Source organism: Oncorhynchus tshawytscha, linkage group LG20 (genome assembly GCF_018296145.1).
Source record: "Oncorhynchus tshawytscha isolate Ot180627B linkage group LG20, Otsh_v2.0, whole genome shotgun sequence".
NCBI classification, from domain to species: Eukaryota; Metazoa; Chordata; class Actinopteri; order Salmoniformes; family Salmonidae; genus Oncorhynchus; species Oncorhynchus tshawytscha.
Genome location: NC_056448.1, coordinates 25249565 through 25269541, shown reverse-complemented (window position 1 = coordinate 25269541; position 19977 = coordinate 25249565). Strand labels below are relative to the sequence as shown.

The 19977-nt window shown below is 43.4% G+C and overlaps 1 protein-coding gene across 1 annotated transcript in view; it reads left to right on the top strand.

Moving 5' to 3' along the window:
* The window catches only part of LOC112220357 (protein Niban 2-like), a 40275-nt gene that overhangs the window by 15876 nt on the left and 4422 nt on the right, over positions 1–19977 (top strand). The window contains exons 3-8 of the mRNA XM_024382202.2: positions 1428–1556; positions 1730–1835; positions 2139–2306; positions 11640–11755; positions 15126–15230; positions 17539–17701. Of these exons, the coding sequence (XP_024237970.1) occupies positions 1428–1556; positions 1730–1835; positions 2139–2306; positions 11640–11755; positions 15126–15230; positions 17539–17701 (787 nt within the window). The remainder of the gene's footprint in view (positions 1–1427; positions 1557–1729; positions 1836–2138; positions 2307–11639; positions 11756–15125; positions 15231–17538; positions 17702–19977) is intronic.

Genomic DNA, 19977 nt, shown 5'->3' with positions numbered 1-19977 from the left:
ACACATGCACATACTTACATTCACACAAGGAAACAGCACAAAACTCTTTCAGATTAAAACAGAGGCACTCATAGGCACCTTTAACCAAGCATTGCCAGTTAGCACCTTCCAAGCACATAACCTTTCTTCTTCTCCAGCTCCCCCCTTCCTTTCTTCCTCAGCTGGGATTATGCTGTTTGAGTTACAGTATTTGATCTACAACAGGAAATCTAAAAAGAAGGTGGTGGTGTAAACAATATGCCACACCTGTGTGTTCTCACTTTAGCCATCCAGTCTCAACCTCCACCAGCGTGTCAAATGAGATCAGGCCTGACATTACTGTATGCATGAGTCTCAAATGGCACGCTATTCCCTATATAGTGCACTGCTTTTGACCAGAGCCCTATGGTGCTATTTGAGATACAGCCTGCCTGTGTCAGGACCTTGTTGTTCCACACACGTGATGCCTTCTCTGTGTGTTACAAGACATGTTTAGACCAATGGTTTCCAATGTATTTCCTGAACAGCATTAGTGTGTGGTTTTCAGTCCTTTGTAAATAGTGTCTGAATTATATTGATTGCTCTGTAATTGACTTGGTAACTAACTGACCATGCAGATCAGCATCGCTTATACAACTGCAAACACCACGGTTGTGTCCCAAATTGCACCCTATACCCTTTATAGTGCATTATGTTTGACCAGACCTGGTAAAAAAGTGGTGCACTATATAGGGAATAGGGTGCCATTCGGGACGAAGCCCATCATTACTGCTTTTGCTGGCACTAACTAACTAGGGTTGGGAATTGCCAGGGACCTCAAGACACGATATTATCACGATGCTTAGATGCCGATACACTATGACATTGTCCTGTGTAATTGCGCACTATTCATTGGGTGCTGAAGTCAGTAGTTTTTTCTGAAAACATTTTGTGTTGTCGGAGCTCCAGTCTGCCCACACTAGTCGCCAATCAACTCCATCGTAAATCGTGGAGTTGAGTTTAATCGGCTAGATCAGTCATGGAAATAAGTGCTGAAAACATGTTGGATTACTATTTAAAAAGAAGATGGAGAACAAGCTATAGAATGAAAAATACTTTTGTGTAGGTAAAAAAAAAAGATCTGATAGTCGTAGTGAGGTGGTAGATGCCTAGTCTCCCTTATGGCTCAGCTCAAGTGCCTACATAATACATACACCATAGACATACATCATTTACACACACACACACACACACACACACACACACACACACACACACACACACACACACAAGTCAGCTCAGACAGGCCCAGCTCCGTTTAATTTAGAATGGAAAATGAATGTGTTTATGCAACAGTTGTTAATGCATCGAACCGAATTGTATCAATTTGTTCTCTAATCAAACCAAAACTCATGTAGTACAATAATACAAGTGACAGCAGCTCTAATGCTAACTGTCTGGTGTGGTAGAACCCTCTGGAGGACCGCTCCATCTTCTCTGGGGGTCTGTTCCAGTACCTGGAGGAAAACAAGAGATGGAGGAACCGCTTTGTCTTCGTGGCCGACACCTACAACATCAGCTTCTATGAAAACAAAATGGTGAGGGTGGTCGCTAGATTGTTGTTGCTAGATTTGTTTTTACTTTCATAATCAGACAGATTTACATGCCAGCTAGTCTGAATCGTTTAGGTCACAGCTTTAACTGTGATTCGATGGTTCTGAACTGTTTGTACATTTTTCACCCTCCCCTTGAAATCTATACTCTCTGATAGGCTCACGAGAGGAGCTTGCGCCCTAAAGGAACCATCAACTGTGCTGGATACAAAGCTCTAACTTCCATGGAGGAGTATCTTGAACTGATCAACACCAGCCTGCCAGGTGAGAGATATGATTTGGTTACACTTGACTAGCTGATTTGTGTATAATAAACAGCTGATCATTAGACACTGTTGGATTTTGGAATAACCAGCACTTTCCCCAATGTGAGATCAAGTACTTAAGTACTGTGACTAGCTGGGCCATATTCATTAGGGAATACTGTAGCAAAAAATTTAGCAATGAGTGTTTCCTATTGGACAAGTTCTGGAATTCCTTTTCTGATTCAATATGTTTTCTTTGTTTTGGTGCCCCGTTGAGGAGGCTATGAACACCGATAAACCTGAATGTGTGCTTGTGTTTTAGGTATAAAGGCCAAGGTGGGCAGTGGTCAGTTTGTGAAGTGTGCCACCCAATTCCCCCTGATCCTGTGGCACCCGTACGCCCGCCACCACTACTTCTGTGTGCTGACAGAGAAGGAGCAGAAGAAGTGGCACGCTGTGCTTCAGGACTGTGTCAGACACAGCAACAATGGTGAGGAGCTGTCTGAACACACACACCACACACTGTCATAATAACACACACAAACAGCATATACTCTCCTTGTCGGGACCTAAATTTCCTTGATTTCCATTCAAAATTCTACACTACACATTTACAGCAAGAATATCACCTCATGCAGACAAGCCCATTGGTGGTTCTGCATGACAGAGGATTACCCATCTCAGATAGAGAACAACATAGAGACTCTCCCTCAGCTCTACCCTGACAAATTACTGCTCTTCTGCCTAACTGCCATTGTTCACAACACAGACCTGTGTGTGTCTTGTGAAAGTTTGCATACCATCACAATGAGCTGGTCTATCAGTGACGGTGAAATGCAGCAGGGCAGGAATGTGTTATTGAAGTTATTGTCTTGGGCAACATCCCAAATGGCCCGCTATTTACTATATAGTGATTTATTTCTGTCCAGAGGCCTAATGGGCTACAAATTGATATAGGATGAGGTGAGCCCCCCCCCTTTCCATGTCAATCGTAAATGTGCTTGTGTGTATTCCTGTACCTCATCAAACACACACACACACACACACACACACACACATTTTCAGAGAAACTTGGAGAAGTGAGAAATCCCCTTAGGGAGGATTTCACAGGAAGGTGAAACATGTGATTATTCATTGAGTGACAAAGTGGGCCGATGAAATCACATGAACAGACTTGCTAGGATCCAACAGGTTGCAGAAGCAGCTCAACAATAAAATGGTGATCACTGCACTGATCCACTGATGGTCCTCTGACATCACGTCAGCACCTTCCCATAATGCACTTTAAATAAACACACTCGCATGTCTCGACCACTAACACTCCACGCCCTGGGAGGATCTGAGCCGGGTTCACTTGGGATCAAAGCACACATGCATACACACGTCCATACACACATGCAGGCACACACACACACACAATGATAAGGTGCTGACAGTGTTTGCGTCCATTTTGACTTCAACCTTTGAAGATGTCTTCTGCTGAATGATTTAAAGCATCCTATATAGTCATTTCCATGCAGTATATAGTTAGTAGAACTATAAGTACATATTTTTTTCTCATGGACTCATTATTTGTCTATTTTTATGGTGGCGCCTAGCGGTTAAGAGTGTTTGGCCAGAAACTGAAAGGTCGCTGGTTCAAATCCCCTAGCCGACTACTAGGTTAAACATCTGTCTGTGCCCTTGAGCAAGGCACTTAAACCGAATTGCTCCTGTAATCTGCTCTGGTTACTAAAACCTTCTCATAAATAGGATATATATTTTTTAACACCTAGACCACATTGGGTGAGCTTAACACATCCACTTCAGCTGCACATTGACTATTGTCTCTGACTCTTTGTACGAACAATAAGAATCTTCAACCCTTGTTGGCCCCTCTGGAGCCAATCAGAGCCATGGTACTCCCCTTACCTGTCCAGGCCTGGAGCCAATCAACGTCATAGTTCTCCCCCTACATGTCCAGGCCTCCCAGCTGCCCAAACAGCAAACAATGCAGAAGCACGGTGGAAGGAAAAACTCCCTAGAAAGGCAGGAACCTAAGAAGAAACCTAGAGAGAATCCAGGCTCTGAGGGGTGGCAAGTCCTCTTCTGGCTGTGCCGGACCAAGCTTTAACTTCCTGACTGATGTCTTGAGATGTTGCTTCAATATATCCACATAATTGTCCTGCCTCATGATGCCATCTATTTTGTGAAGTGCACCAGTCCCTCCTGCAGAAAACCACACCCACAACATGATGCTGCCCCCCCATGCTTCACGGTTGGGATGGTGCACTTTTCACAAAGTATGTTCATCTCTAGGAGACAGAACGCGCCTCCTTCCTGAGCGGTATGACAGCTGCGTGGTCCCATGGTGTTTATTACTGCGTACTATTGTTTGTACAGATGAACGTGGTACCTTCAGGCATTTGGAAATTGCTCTCAAGGATAAATCAGACTTGTGGAGGTCTACAATTTTTTTTCTGGGGTCTTGGCTGATTTATTTTGATTTTCCCATGATGTCAAGTAAAGAGGCACTGAGTTTGAAGGTAGGCCTTGAAATATATCCACAGGTACACCTTCATTTGACTCAAATGATGTCAATTAGCCAAACAGTGAATTATAAGTGAAATAATCTGTCTGTAAACAATTGTTGGAAAAATTACTTGTCATGCACAAAGTAGATGTCCTAACCGACTTGCCAAAACTATAGTTGGTTAATAAGACATTTGTGGAGTGGCTGAAAAACAAGTTTTAATGATATCTTCAAACCACCAACTTAGTACTCTGAGACAAGGCCGAGTATAGCCCACGAAGATCTCCCCCACGGCACGAACCCGAGGGGGGCGCCACGCTGGACAGGAAGATTACGTCAGTGACTCAACCCACTCAAGTGACGCACCCCTCCAAGGGACGGCATGGAAGAGCACCAGTAAGCCAGTGACTCAGCCCCTGTAATAGGGTTAGAGGCAGAGAATCCCAGTGGAGAGAGGGGAACCGGCTAGGCAGAGACAGCAAGGGTGGTTCGTTGCTCCAGTGCCTTTCCGTTCACCTTCACACCCCTGGGCCAGACTACAGTCAATCATGGCTGTTAAAAACGCTCAGTTGGAAATATATATATATATATATTTTAGTCTATTTTCTCCCCAATTTCATGGTATCCAATTGGTAGTTACGGTCCTGTCTCATCGCTGCAACTCCCATACGGACTTGGGAGAGGCGACGGTCTAGAGCCGTGTGTCAGTGGAGATACTGCCTTGTGATATAATCTGAAACAACCTGATAAGTCTAACCACCAACACACACACATTGTGTGGCTTGCTGCATACTCGCAGCGGAATTGGTTATCATGAAGTACAGTCCAGTAAAAGTGTTAGCAACAGTGTTTTGCATCACGCTCAGAGGATCTATTGTTTGCTGGGGTAGGACTGGGTTGGGCTGAGTCCCAAATGGCACCCTTAATAGTGTGTAGCTTTTTCAAAATAGTGTTCCATTTGGAATGCAGACTCAGGCTGGTTTTGTGCTTGTGGCTCAGTGTCCTGTTGTATGAAATGCCTGAGTCCTATTTGAATACAAGCCTTCTTTGAGAAATGTAATACCACACTAAAAGCTGAGGCCTTAGCACAAAGCTAGTGGAGTGCATGGAAGGAAATGGCTGATTTCTCTATTTTCCCTTTCGTAGAGAGTTAAAGCATATAGGGAAGACTCAGGCGCTTGTCACTGTGGGGGATAATTGCCATGTTGCTGTTATTGGCTGTTATACCTGGTGTCCATGATAACCACTCAAAAAAAAACGCCCACTCGTTCCTGTGGCCTTACCTGTGGCAGGTGATGGTATTGTTGTCACTTGATGACATCTTCATTACCAATGCACCCACACGTTTAGAATAGTAACTCATGAGGGATTTTGTCTTTTGTGCAACGCTGACGTCAATCAATGTAATATATCAATGCCGTGCAGATATAACTAATTGTCTCTTCTCCATAAGATCAGACTATTTCCATACTGTTTCTCCAGCACGTTTTCTCCTTTCTTGGTTGAACTTTTCATCGTCCTATGCTTATGGTCGGCTTATGGTATGTGATCGAGATGATCTCTCATGATTAGTCAGCCTGTCTGTCAGTCTAAGCCATGGTCTATCACCATACCAGTTGTATTTCCTGCAGGGCGGTGCATCTCATTGGCAGTCAGAGCTAGCCCTGGGCTGCCACCAGCCACCAGGGAGCCATCAATTGCTGTATCAGCATTGTCTTAATGAAGAGATCGGCGTTCCACTAGCCACGTGCAGTTACAACCCTGGCTTAAATAAGCGGCAGGTGCAGGATCAAAACCCACCTTCGTAACATGGATAAAGCCTGAGCTGGAATGTGGAGCTACATGAAGCTGGCTAGCTTTCTAAACTCCTGAATAGATATAGCTAGCATTGTAGTATTATACCTCTCTGGTCTGAGCACCACACCTCCACATCACTGCTTTAACCCTTTGCAGACTGAGTGGGGCATATGTTTACCATGTTTACCATTCATTGTACGTTTTCATAATGTGTTGGCTGACTGTAGAATGGGTTCTGTTTGTCCTAGTGTGTTTATCGTAGTGAGGCTGGTACACACCCAGGCTGTGACAGACAGCATGGGAAGGAGTTTTGTAATGCTGTCAGAGCTTGGTTGTAGAGAATAGAGCTGAAGGCTATAGTACGTTTCAGTATCTTACCATGAGGTGCTATCATGGTATACACTTGAACTCTGAACCCATCTTGCCTCTAAGCTAACGGAGAGCCGGTTGATGGTACTGTCTCGCAGACTCCTGTAAACAAGTCATTAACAATACACACGCACAGGCTAGATGTGAAGGGAACTGGGATCTGGCTGTGGCAGGAGTCACGCCAACTGCAGTAGTGCAAAGATGGACAGGCAAATGTCTCAAATAAAGAGACCATGGTAAATGCTACCACATATTTTTACACAGACACACACACACACACTTTTTTATGCTACTCTGGATGCAATCTGCTCCCTGATCTTGGTATAAGTAATGGTTTCCAACAAGTCATATTGTGAATCAAACCATTTATTCCCTTTTCCAGGATTCCCCCTCCCCCTTTTTGCCATCAGAACAGCCTCAATTTGTCGGGGAATGGACTATATAATAAGGTGTCGAGAGCGTTCCACAGGGATGCTGGCCCATGTTGTTGGATTTCCTTTGAGGGGTGGACCATTGATAAATATGTTGTCTTGCCCATTCACCCTCTGAATGGCACACATGCACAATCTCAATAAGTATCAAGGCTTAAAAATCCTTCTTTAACCTGTGTCCTCCCCTTCATCTACACTGATTGAAGTGGATTTAACATGTGACATCAATAAGGGATGATGGCTTTCACCTGGATTCATCTGTCATGGAAAGAGCAGGTGTCCTTATTGTTTTGTATACTCGGTGTCAATATATGTAACTTAGTAAAGGTTCACACTAGTCCCCGTGTCCCAAGAGGAACATGGTAGGATACATTTTTATTTTTATGAAGAAAGGAATTCATAGCAGTCCTGTTTTAAAAGGGGTTCAAACTACATCCCTAGCGACACATTTTTCTTGGTGTGCATCCGAAGTGATGCCCTATTCCCTATATAGTGCATTAGTTTTGAGTGCACTTTATAAGACACGGGTAGGACACTATATAGGGAATAGGGTGCCATTTGGGATGCAACCTTGGCCAGCTGATCTATATGTCCAGTGTGTTCTCATGAGAGCCAATGCCTAGACAATCTAGCCCTGTTTCACCCTCACCCATCAGCCCAGAGTTGGCACAGCGGGCACTGGGGGCAGAGAGAGGGCTTCCTGTCTCTGTCAACCCCTCCCCAACTCTCTCCATTTATTTCCTGTCTTTGTCTAACCCACAGCCAAAGCATGCGAGAGACTCTCACATGAGCAGCATACCACCCTGCATCCCACTACTGGCTTGCCTCTGAAGCTAAGCAGGGTTGGTCCTGGTCGGTCCCTGGATGGGAGATGCTGCCGGAAGTGGCGTTGGAGGGCCAGTAGGAGGCACTCTTTCCTCTGATCTAAAATTAAATGTCCCAATGCCCCAGGGCAGTGATTGGGGACATTGCCCTGTGTAGGATAGGATGATAAACGGGTTTCCTGACTCTCTGTGGTCACTAAAGATTCCATGGCACTTATTGTAAGCGTAGGGTAAAATAATCTAAATCACACATTTGCTACACAGTGGTGTAAAAATACTTTAAAGTGCGACTTAAGTAGTTATTTGGGGTGTCTGTACTTTGCTATTTTACTTTTACTTCACTACATTCCTAAAAAAAATTATGTACTTTTTACTCCACACATTTTCCCTGACACCCAAAAGTAATCGTTACATTTTGAATGCTATCAGGAAAGGGTCCAATTCATGCACTTATCAAGAGAACATCCCTGGTCATCCCTACTGCCTCTGATCTGGCGGACTCACTAAACAGAGAACATCCCTGGTCGTCCCTACTGCCTCTGATCTGGCGGACTCACTAAACAGAGAACATCCCTGGTCGTCCCTACTGCCTCTGATCTGGCAGACTCACTAAACAGAGAACATCCCTGGTCGTCCCTACTGCCTCTGATCTGGCGGACTCACTAAACACACATGCTTTGTTTGTTTGTAAATTATGTCTGCATGTTGTAGTGTGCCCCTGGCTATCCGTAAATACATAAATAAGAAAATTGTGCTGTCCGGTTTGCTTAATACAGTGCCTTCGGAAAGTATTCAGACCCCTTATTTATCCAAAATAAAAAATCTCAGCAATCTACACACACTACCCTATAATGACAAAGCGAAAACAGGTTTTTAGAAATTATTTTCATACGTATTCAGATCCTTTGCTATGAGACGCAAAATTGAACTCAGGTGCATCCTGTTTCCATTGATCATCCTTGAAATGTTTCTACAACTTGATTGGAGTCCATCTGTGGTAAATTCAATTGAAAGGACATAATTTGGAAAGGCACGCACCTGTCTATATAAGGTCCCACAATTGACAGTGCATGTCAGAGCAAAAACCAAACCATGAGGTCGAAGGAATTGTCCGTAGAGCTCCAAGACAAGATTGTGTCGAGGCACAGATCTGGGGAAGGGTACCAAAGAAATTATGCAGCATTGAAGGTCCCCAAGAACACAATGGCCTCCATCATTCTTAACTGGAAGACGTTTGGAACCACCAAGACTCTTCCTAGAGCTGTCCGCCCGGCCAAACTGAGCAAACGGGGAGAAGGGCCTTGATCAGGGTGGTGACCAAGAACCTGTCATGGGCCTTTTACTGAGGAGTGGCTTCCATCTGGAAACTCTACCATAAAAAGTCTGACTGGTGGAGTGCTGCAGAGATGGTTGTCCTTCTGGAAGGTTCTCCCATCTCCACAGAGGAACTCTGGAGCTCTGTCAGAGTGACCAACCATCTCTGCAGCACTCCACCAGTCAGACCTCACTCTGACAGAGCTCCAGAGTTCCTCTGTGGAGATGGGAGAACCTTCCAGAAGGACAACCATCTCTGCAGCACTCCACCAGCCCACTTGGAGTTTGCCGAAAGGCATCTAAAGGACTCTCAGACCTGAAACCAAGATTAAACTCTTTGGCCTGAATGCCAAGCGTGACGTCTGGAGGAAACCTGGTACCATCCCTACGGTGAAGCGTGGTCGTGGCAGAATCTTGCTGTGGGGATGTTTTTCAGTGGCTGGGACTGGGAGACTAGTCAGGATCGAGGCAAAGATAAATTAAGCAAAGTACAGAGAGGTCCATGATGAAAACCTGCTCCAGAGTGCTCAGGACCTCAGACTGGGGTGAAGGTTCACCTTCCAACAGGACAACGACCCTAAGCACACAGCCAAGACAATGCAGGAGTTTCTTCGGGACAAGTCTCTGAATGTCATTGAGGGGCCCAGCCAGAGCCTGGATTTGAACCTTGTCGAACATCTCTGGAGAGACCTGAAAATAGCTGTGCAGCGACACTCCTCATCCAACCTGACAGAGCTGAGAGGATCTGCAAAGAAGAATGGGAGAAACTTCCCAAATACAGGTGTGCCAAGCTTATAGCGTCATACCCAAGAAGACTCGAGGCTGTAATCGCTGCCAAAGATGGGTCTGAATGCTTATGTAAATGTGATATTTCAGTTTTCTATTTTTAATACATTTGCAAAAAATTCTAAAAACCTGTTTTTGCTTTGCCATTATGGGGTATTGTGTGTAGATTAAAATTTTAATCAATTTTAGAATAAGGCTGTAACCTGACAATGTGGAGAAAAAAATCAAGGGGTCTGAATACTTTCCAAAACCACTGTATAGCAATTTGAAATAATTTTTACTTTCGATACGTAAGTATATTTTTGCAATTCCATTTACTGTTGATACTTAAGTTGATGTAAAACCAAGTACTTTTAGACTTTTACTCAAGTAGTATTTTACTGGGTGACCTTTACTTGAGTCATTTATTATTATTAAGGTACCTTTCCCTTTACTCAAGTATGACAATTGGTAACTTTTTCCCACTGTTGCTACATGACTACACTACATCAAAGACACTCACACTCAAGTTGAGCCTTTCCTGTATGCTTGACTATTGTGGAGTCATGAAGTGATATGTGATGCTGGTTTTGGAGCTTATGTCAGACATAATTTTTTCCCATGTATGGCTATACCTCTTGGTTATATTTAGCAGGGGTCTCCTTTATACAGTCCTTTCCCAGTAGGTAGCTTGGCTTCTACTAAGCTGAGAGCCATCCTCTACTGATTCCGTGAAGGGTTGTAGTAGTTCGATCCCACCTGTCACATTTGTGCACTGTGTCTAGGGTTTACCGAGAATGGTGCAACAAACAAAAAACAGTGGCAGTCCTGTGGGTGAAAACAGCTCGTTGATGAGAGCGGTTGAAGGAGAAAGGCAAGAATCGTACAAGCTAACAGGCGGGCCACAAACAGTCAAATAACGGCGCAGTACAACAAGTGGTGTGCAGAACGGCATCTCGGAACACACAACTCATCTGTCCTTGTCACAGATGGGCTATTGCAGAAGATGACCAGGTTCCACTCCTATCAGCTAAAATCAAGAAGAAGCGCGGTGGGCACGCGATCACTAACACTGGACAATTGAGGAGGGGAAAAATATTGCCTGGTCCGACGAATCCCGGGTCCTGTTGCATCAAGCTGATGGCAGTCAGGACTTGGTGTAAGCAGCAGGAGTCCATGGCCCAAACCTGCCTGGTGTCTATGATACAGGCTGGTGGCAGTCAGGACTTGGTGTAAGCAGCAGGAGTCCATGGCCCATCCAGCCTGGTGTCTATGGTACAGGCTGGTGTACTGGTATGTGGGAAATGTTTTTCTGGCACTTGTTAGGTCCCTTAATACCAATTGCGCAACACACATTTCCAACACATGTAAGGCAAGTGGGGGGGGGGGTCTGCCCTGGTTTTAGATGGGTGTACCTAATCAACTGGCTTGTGTGTTTGCGTGTTGTGTATTCTTTGTATACATGCTGTGGCACTCTGTCTCATCCGTCAATCCATATGGCAGACCGAGGCAGGCACACCTGCTTGTGGCTATTCAGTTCATGGCCACACTTCTCAACATACTCACTTTTAGACGGTGTCACAATACAGAGACCTTAATAGAAACAGATCCTCAATTCAGGATCCCCTGATTTTGAGTGCTGGTGTATTTTCACCACATAAACCAACCCACACGGTGAGTGCCTACTTCCTGAAAGTGAATAGATTTTTCAAATGTCTCTATCACCTTTTGGACAGACACATGTCAAACACCACCACCACTGCAGAAGCTCCAACCTATCCAAAATGTGTGCTCTCTGGTGCCCCCTCCAGGTCTGTCAGAGGAGTGCAGGGTGCAGACCCCGGCTTTCACAGATGCGATGCGACTCCACAGGCAAGCTCAGGGACACTACGGCACCTGGGACATGATGTGTGGAGGGCCACCACAGGTGAGAGGAACACTATGGAGCTGGCTCTAGCTCCAGCTCTTGAGGACTTTGTTACATTTAGTCAATCTCATTTCATTTGAATGTATTCTGAATTAGTGATGCTAACACCTTACAGTATATGAACTGTATTCAAGATCGCTAACCAATCTTACAGCAGGTCATTCCCGGCCTTAGCTAAACCTCTTGAGTGGTCAGTGGCCATGATGGATGTCAGTCAGGCAGCCGGTCTGTATTTCACAGCTGTTTGTTGAGGATTGACTGTTTATCTGAGAGTACATGTGGAAGGAGAAAATACTCTTCCCCTGAGAAAACAGTGTAGAGAACATGTTGTACCTCACCACCTTCCTCTGTAAGTGATCCTAAACCCCTGCTCCTCTTAGTGGGGTCTCCCCTTAAAGAGCTCAATTTCTAGCTCCATTTCACTCATATTCTTCCCCCGATTATCATCAACACTCCCCACTGTCGACTTGTTTGTGCCTACTGTGGGACTGGGAGTGGGTTTTTTGCTTGCTACCATTGTAAAGGTACAAGTAGGGACTAAGTGGTGTCATTCCCTGAGTCAAATCACTCTGGTTTCACTTGATAAAGTATTGCGGTGTAAAGGAAATAGGGTGCCATTTGGGACGGGACACTGTTACTCTGTGAAGTTCTGAAGTGATCACACTTACTCAGTAGAAATGAGACACTAAACTTTAAAGGGGTCCAAGTGTTGGGCATTAGACAGTAGGTCTGCATCTGAAATGGCACCGTATTCCCTCTATAGTGCACCCTAAACTGGCCCTGGACAAAATTACTCCACTATAGGGAATAGGGTGCTATTCGGACAGGCACCCATGACTAATCATGTCAATATCATGGCCCTGTGTATACTGAACAAAAATATAAATGCAAGATGTAAAGTGTTGGTCCCATGTTTCATGAGCTGAAATAAAAGACCCCATAAATGTTCCATAAGCACAAAAAGATTATTTCTCTCAAGTTTTGGGAACAAATTTGTTCACATCCCTGTTATTGAGCATTTCTCCTTTGCCAAGATAATCCATCCACTCCACCTGACAGGTGAGGCATATCAAGAAGCTGATTAAACAGCATGATCATTACACAGGTGCACCTTGTGCTGGGGACAATAAAAGGCCACTCTAAAATGTCCAGTTCTGTCACACAACACAATGCCACAGATGTCTCAAGTTTTGAGGGAGTGTGCAATTGACATGCTGACTGCAGAAATGTCCCCCAGAGCTGTTGACAGATAATTTAATGTTAATTTCTCTACCATAAGCTGCCTTCAATGTCGTTTTAGAGAATTTGGCAGTACGTCCATCCGGCCTTACAACCGCAGACCACATGTATGGCAACATTGTGAACAGAGTGCCCCATGGTGGCGGTGAGGTTATGGCATGGGAAGGCATAAGCTCCAGACAACGAACTTTAATTGCATTTTATCGATGGCAATTTGAATGCACAGAGATACTGCGACGAGATCCTGAGGCCCATTGTCGTGGCCTGCATACTCACCAGACATGTCACCCATTTAGCATGTTTTGGATGCTCTGGATCGACGTGTACGACAGTGTGTTCCGGATTCTGCCAATATCCAGCAATTTCGCACAACTTCGCCATTGAAAAGGAGTGGGACAACATTCCACAGGCCACAATCAACAGCCTGATCAACTCTATGCGAAGGAGATGGATGAGGCAAATGGTGGTCACACTAGATACTGACTTGTTTTATGGTCTACTCCCCTACCTTTCTTTAAAGGTATCTGTGACCAACAGATGCATATCTATATCATGTGAAATCCACAGATTAGGGCCTAAAGAATTTATTTCAGTTGAATGATTTCATTATATGATCTGTAACTCAGTAAAATTAGATATTGTTGCATGTTGTGTTTTATGTTTGCTCAGTGTAATAACAGCTGTCCTGGAAGGACTAATAGTGTGTTTCTAGCTTAGTTGCACCAGAGCATCCTAAAATATGAACTGTACCTCACCAACACAGTAGTTTTATATGGACATCTATGCTCAAGGAAAACATCTCCTGCATGTCATGTATCTAGCCACTTTCAGCTCCAATATGCTGCCTGGACCGCATTGAGACGGTTATTCAATTAGGTCTAAAGCAGAGTGGGCCAAGTCAAGCCCTGGTCCAAGCATATTCAATTAAAACACATGGTTATGGTTTTGTAATCTGCAGCCAAGACCACTGCACGTTTAGATGGTACTGACTGAATGCTGTGTTTTAATATTCAGATCTTATTTATACCCTGTATTATTTTCCATTTAATGGAAATGGAGAACTGGCCCTCTGACAAACCCACTCTCAGCAGATGTATGTGTGTTGGGCTTCTTTGGAGTGTGTGAGTATTTTACTTCATTTTAGAGAGAAAATAGTATTTCATGGAGTTGTGGGTGCTGAGATTAGGGAGACAATACCATAGCACTGAATACATATTCCAGTTTTTAATCCAGTTGACTATTTCAACTATTTGGTGTTGTATTAATAGGTATTGTATGGTACCTTGTATTGGTGTTGTATTAATAGGTATTGTATGGTACCTTGTATTGGTGTTGTATTAATAGGTATTGTATGGTACCTTGTATTGGTGTTGTATTAATAGGTATTGTATGGTACCTTCTATTGGTGTTGTATTAATAGGTATTGTATGGTACCTTGTATTGGTGTTGTATTAATAGGTATTGTATGGTACCTTGTATTGGTGTTGTATTAATAGGTATTGTATGGTACCTTGTATTGGTGTTGTATTAATAGGTATTGTATGGTACCTTGTATTGGTGTTGTATTAATAGGTATTGTATGGTACCTTGTATTGGTGTTGTATTAATAGGTATTGTATGGTACCTTGTATTGGTGTTGTATTAATAGGTATTGTATGGTACCTTGTATTGGGAACGGCACCTTACTCATACATTTAGTTATTATTATGTTTTTTAGAGGAGCCACATAATGCTGTTTCTCATTGTAGTGCTTCAACATCACTGCCCTCTTTCCCACTTCCATGGACTCATGTACTAAATCCTCAGAATCACACACCACTCAACCCATTCATATGGGTGACTCAGAAGTTGTTCCTGCACTCATAGGTTGAGTTGTGTGTTTGTTGCCGTTTGAAGTGTCACAGCTGACACAACACACCATGTCATTTTCTCTGTTGTGGAAACACCTGACTCAAACAACAAAGCTTCTCTGAAGTCTTATTCTTTTAATTAATGCCAAGTTTTGCCAACCACTAGTTACTCCTCTGGGTTATTTATAGAGACACCTCCTACACACACTTTAAAGAGTGTTTAAGTGATAATGCATAAAGTGTTTGTGTGTGTGTGTGTGTGTGTGTGTGTGTGTGTGTAGATCCTAGCCAACCTAGTGATGGAGACCCTCCATCCAGAGTTGAGGAGTCTGATTGGTCCTCGTCTAAAGGGGAAGATTCAACAGCGACAGAGGAACTGGATGCTGGTGAGTTGTTGTCCCTCCTACATGCTGCACTGTGTTCTTTCCTAGAACCTGGAGTTTCCCCCGACCAAAGTTTTTCCCATTCAGGTCACATAGTCATTCCTAATCACATCGCTGATTGAGCCGGCGTCCCAAATGGCACCCTATTCCCTACAGAGTGAATTTACATTAGGATAGATTCCCGAGAGCAATCGGAAAAACTACCCGCGGCTAGATGTATTACAATAGTGTAAAGACTAGAATCTTGATTAATTTTTCACATCTCTTACGCCACCTCCGCGTGCGAGACTGCTCCCGCCAAGCAGTTAGTGTAAACGAAATAGTATCCAAGAGAAATGTTTGCTCCTATAGTAAAAATCTTAATAGCAGAGCAATGTTTTTGAAACAGCTGAAATGTATAGACATGTACCTTATACTTGAGACTTGTTTTATAGATATTTTACCTGGAATTGCTGTAATTAGCCTGTTACTCTCAAATTGGTCACTGTAGCTTTAAGGGAATCTCAGAACACGGCAAGCAGGAACTGCAAGCAGCAACTCCCCAGTGAATTACCAACATTTTCAGGCACAATTAAACATTTTTCATGTAATGATTTGCATGATATTGGTCAAATGAAGCCTGGTTTGTTGTAAGTTAACTTCATTACGCTAAAGTTGTAGCTAATGTAAGCCTAAAAGCTATCTATCTACAGTGGCAAGAAAAAGTATGTGAACCCTTTGGAACTACAGGGATTTCTACATAAATTGGTCATCAAATTTGATCTGCTCTTCATCCAATCAATGAGACGAGATTGGAGATGTTGTTTAGAGCTGCCCTATAAAAAACAATCACAAAGTTTGAGTTTGCTATTCACAAGAAGCATTGCCTGATGTGAACCATGCCTCCAACATAAGAGATCTCAGAAGACCTAAGATTAAGAATTGTTAACTTGCATAAAGCTGGAAAGGGTTTACAATAGTATCTCTAAAAGCCTTGATGTTCATCAGTCCACGATAAGACAAATAGTCTATAAATGGAAAAAGTTCAGCACTGTTGCTACTCTCCCTATTAGTGGCCGTCCTGCAAAGATGACTGCAAGGGCACAATGCAGAATGTTCAATGAGGTTAAGAAGAATCCTAGTGTCAGCTGAAGACTTACAGAAATCTCTGGAACATACTAACATCTCTGTTGATGAGTCTACAATACATAAAACACTAAACAAGAATGGTGTTCATGGGAGGACACCACGGAAGAAGCCACTGCTGTCCAAAAAAAACATTGCTGCATATATGAAGATTGCAAAAGAGCACCTGGATGTTCCACAGCGCTACTGGCAAAATATTCTTGGTACAGATTAAACTAAAGTTGAGTTGTTTGGAAGGAACACACAACACTATGTGTGGAGAAAAAAAGGCACAGCACACCATCATCAAAACCTCATCCCAACTGTAAAGTATGGTAGAAGGAGCATCATGGTTTGGGCTGCTTTGCTGCCTCGGGGCCTGGACAGCTGCTATCATAAACTTGTGAATTAATTTTTCCATTGATCAAGACATTTGGCAAGAGAATGTTAGGCTATCTGTCCACCAATTGAAGCTCAACAGAAGGTGGGTGATGCAACAGGACAATGATCCAAAATATAGAATTAAATCAACAACAGAATGGCTTCATCAGAAGAAAATATGCCTTCTGGAGTGGCCCAGTCAGAGTCCTGATCTCAACCGATTGAGATGCTGTGCTGTGGCATGACCTCGAGCAGTTCACACCAGACATCCCTAGAATATTGCTGATCTGAAAGTTTTGTGAAGAGGAATGGTCCAAAATTCCTCCTGACCATTGTGCAGGTCTGATCCGCAACTACAGAAAACATTTGGTTGAGGTTATTGCTGCCAAAGGAGGGTCAACCAGTTATTAAATCCAAGGGTTCACATACTTTTCTCACCCTGCAGTGTGAATGTTTACACAGTGTGTTCAATAAAGACATGAAAATGTATCATTGTTTGTGTAGTATTAGTTTAAGCAGACTGTTTGTCTATTGCTGTGACTTAGATGAAGATTAGATTAAATGTAATGACCAATTTATGCAGAAATCCAGGTATTTCCAAAATGTTCACATACCTTTTCTTGCCACTGTATGGTTCAGCTAATGTCATGGGCCCTGGTCAAACGGTCCTCATCCCAAATGGCACCCTAAATAGTGCATTTCATTTGACATGCCTACATAGTGCACTAGTTATGGGCCACAGTCAAAAGTAGTGCACTATGTAGGGAATAGGGTGCCATTTGGGATGCAGAGTGTGTGTTCAACCTCTCTCTCTCCCCCTCTACAGATCTCTGCGGCGGTGTATAAGCAGGTGTTGTCTCAGACCCAGGCTCAGTATGAGGCTTTAGTCCAGGCCTGTGAGGTTCAGACATCCCGTCTAGACACAGTGTTACGCACAGATATGGACCAGATAATCACCTCCAAGGAACACGTCAGCGGCAAGATCCGCGGTGAGAGGCATGCACACACACGGAACCCATAGAAAACACTCCATACTGATATGTAGACTTCATCCAAATCGGGACTAAAAGAGATCCTAATCATATCACACTGTGTTAGTTCTCTCAACAATTGTACTTCTGCAGTCTTAGCGTCTGTAATGTCCATTGTTAGAGTGCCTACTCTTTGTCATTTCTAGTGGTTTTGGTTTGTTGTGTACAGAGCGACGGGCTTATTGGCACAGTAAAGCAGTAAGACCAGTTACTGGCTACATCCCAAATGGCACCCTATTCTCTACATAGTGTACTACTTTTGACCAGAGCCTTATGGGCCGTGGTCAAAAGTAGTGCACTATATAGGGAATAGGGAGACATTTGGGATGCAGCCATTGAGTAACACTACAGTATTAGACTATGGCATCATGTTACTAGTGAATTTCTATGGACAATTGCCACCAGAGGGATCCTGTACTGTAACTGACCCTCCCTTTCCCTCTCATATTTCAAACTTTGACTCTGTTTCTTTACTCTCTCCCACTTTCTCTCTCTCTTCCCTTACTCCCATCTCTTTCTTTACCTCATCTTAGCTCTCTCTCTCTCATGCTCTTGTCTGCCTGTTTGTTTTAACCCTAAAGCATCTTTCACTATTTTATTCTAGCACCGTCACCATTCCACCTAAAAAGAGAAAGGGCACTTTTTTTTTTTCTTGTGATTTGTTTCCCATGGAGCCAGTGTTGAAGGACTGCATTCCTTAGATGTCACTGGAGTCCAATGTTCACTTTATACCACTGGTACACTTAAGACCGGGCTCAGGGCTCACAGGTCCACTATGTGATGGAGGAGCGGCATCTATTGAGGAACTTTAAATGTCTTTCAACTTTCGATTTGGTTTAACGTTGGACCAGAGCAAACTAACCAGAGCTAGCTAACAGGCTTGTGTGTGCAGAGCAGCACTAAAATTAAAAAACAACGTCTTACCTTTTTGTAGTTCATAAATCCAATGTGAAACGTGATAACTATAGTATCCTTAACTAGCATTGAAAAAAGTTAATACATTCTTTTAAACATTTCTCCCTAATTTCTGAATCAGGCTTGTAATGTTGTCAGGAGGCTACAGTAATCTATGTGACGTTGTCAGGAGGGTACTGTAATCTGTAACGTTGTCAGGAGGGTACTGTAACCTATGTAACGTTGTCAGGAGGCTACAGTAATCTATGTAACGTTGTCAGGAGGGTACTGTAACCTATGTAACGTTGTCAGGAGGCTACAGTAATCTATGTAACGTTGTCAGAAGGCTACAGTAATCTATGTAACGTTGTCAGGAGGCTACAGTAATCTATGTAACGTTGCCAGGAGGCTACAGTAATCTATGTAACGTTGTCAGGAGGGTACTGTAATCTATGTAACGTTGTCAGGAGGGTACTGTAATCTGTAACGTTGTCAGGAGGCTACAGTAATCTATGTAATGTTGTCAGGAGACTACAGTAACCTATGCTTCAGTGTGGAGGGGCAGGTAATCTACACACACACACACACACACACAGTAGCAAAGATTTCCAGCTGGCAGGCAGACGCTGGAATAAGTTTCTGAGTGACGGAGTGAGGGCTTTGCGTAGGCGCTTTGTTCGGACGTTATTAACCAGTTTCCATGCTTATAAAATAACGTCTTTGTTCCGGAACAGTATAGATCACTTTCGTTTTCGGTTCGAGTTCTGTTCCTCAAATAATGTCATTATTTTTAGTGTTCTGTTCCCTGAGCCTGTTCCCACCCTTGCTTTCCTCTGGACTTTTCAGTCTGATGCCTTTGGGTAAGCCGAGACAAGGCTTTGTGGAATCTAACTTTAAATTATGAAACACCAAACGCATACCTTTGTTCGTCCTCTGGAGTTGCATGCCTTTCTTTGTTTGCAGAAATACATACCTTTTCATTAAACGTTAATCAAATAACGCCACTGACTTTTTCCTTGTTGAGATTCAATTGCCACATGCGCATTTGCACTGAGTTGAAATCTTAGAGCAACACCAATGAGCAAACAGTTGGTGGTTGTATTTGATTAACGTTTATTAGAAAGGTATGGTTTCAGCAAACAGAGGCACGTAACTACAAAGGTGGCCATTTCATAATTTGTATTTTTTTTAAAGTATTGACCTTGGGCGAAACGATGCAGTCAAAGCTAGATTCCACAAAGCCTGGTCTCGGATCCACTCCATTGTGTGTGGAGTTTAGGCTGCTAGGTAATGCTCTGGGTAATACTGTGGTCTGGAAGTGTGGGTGTTTACTGTCTACT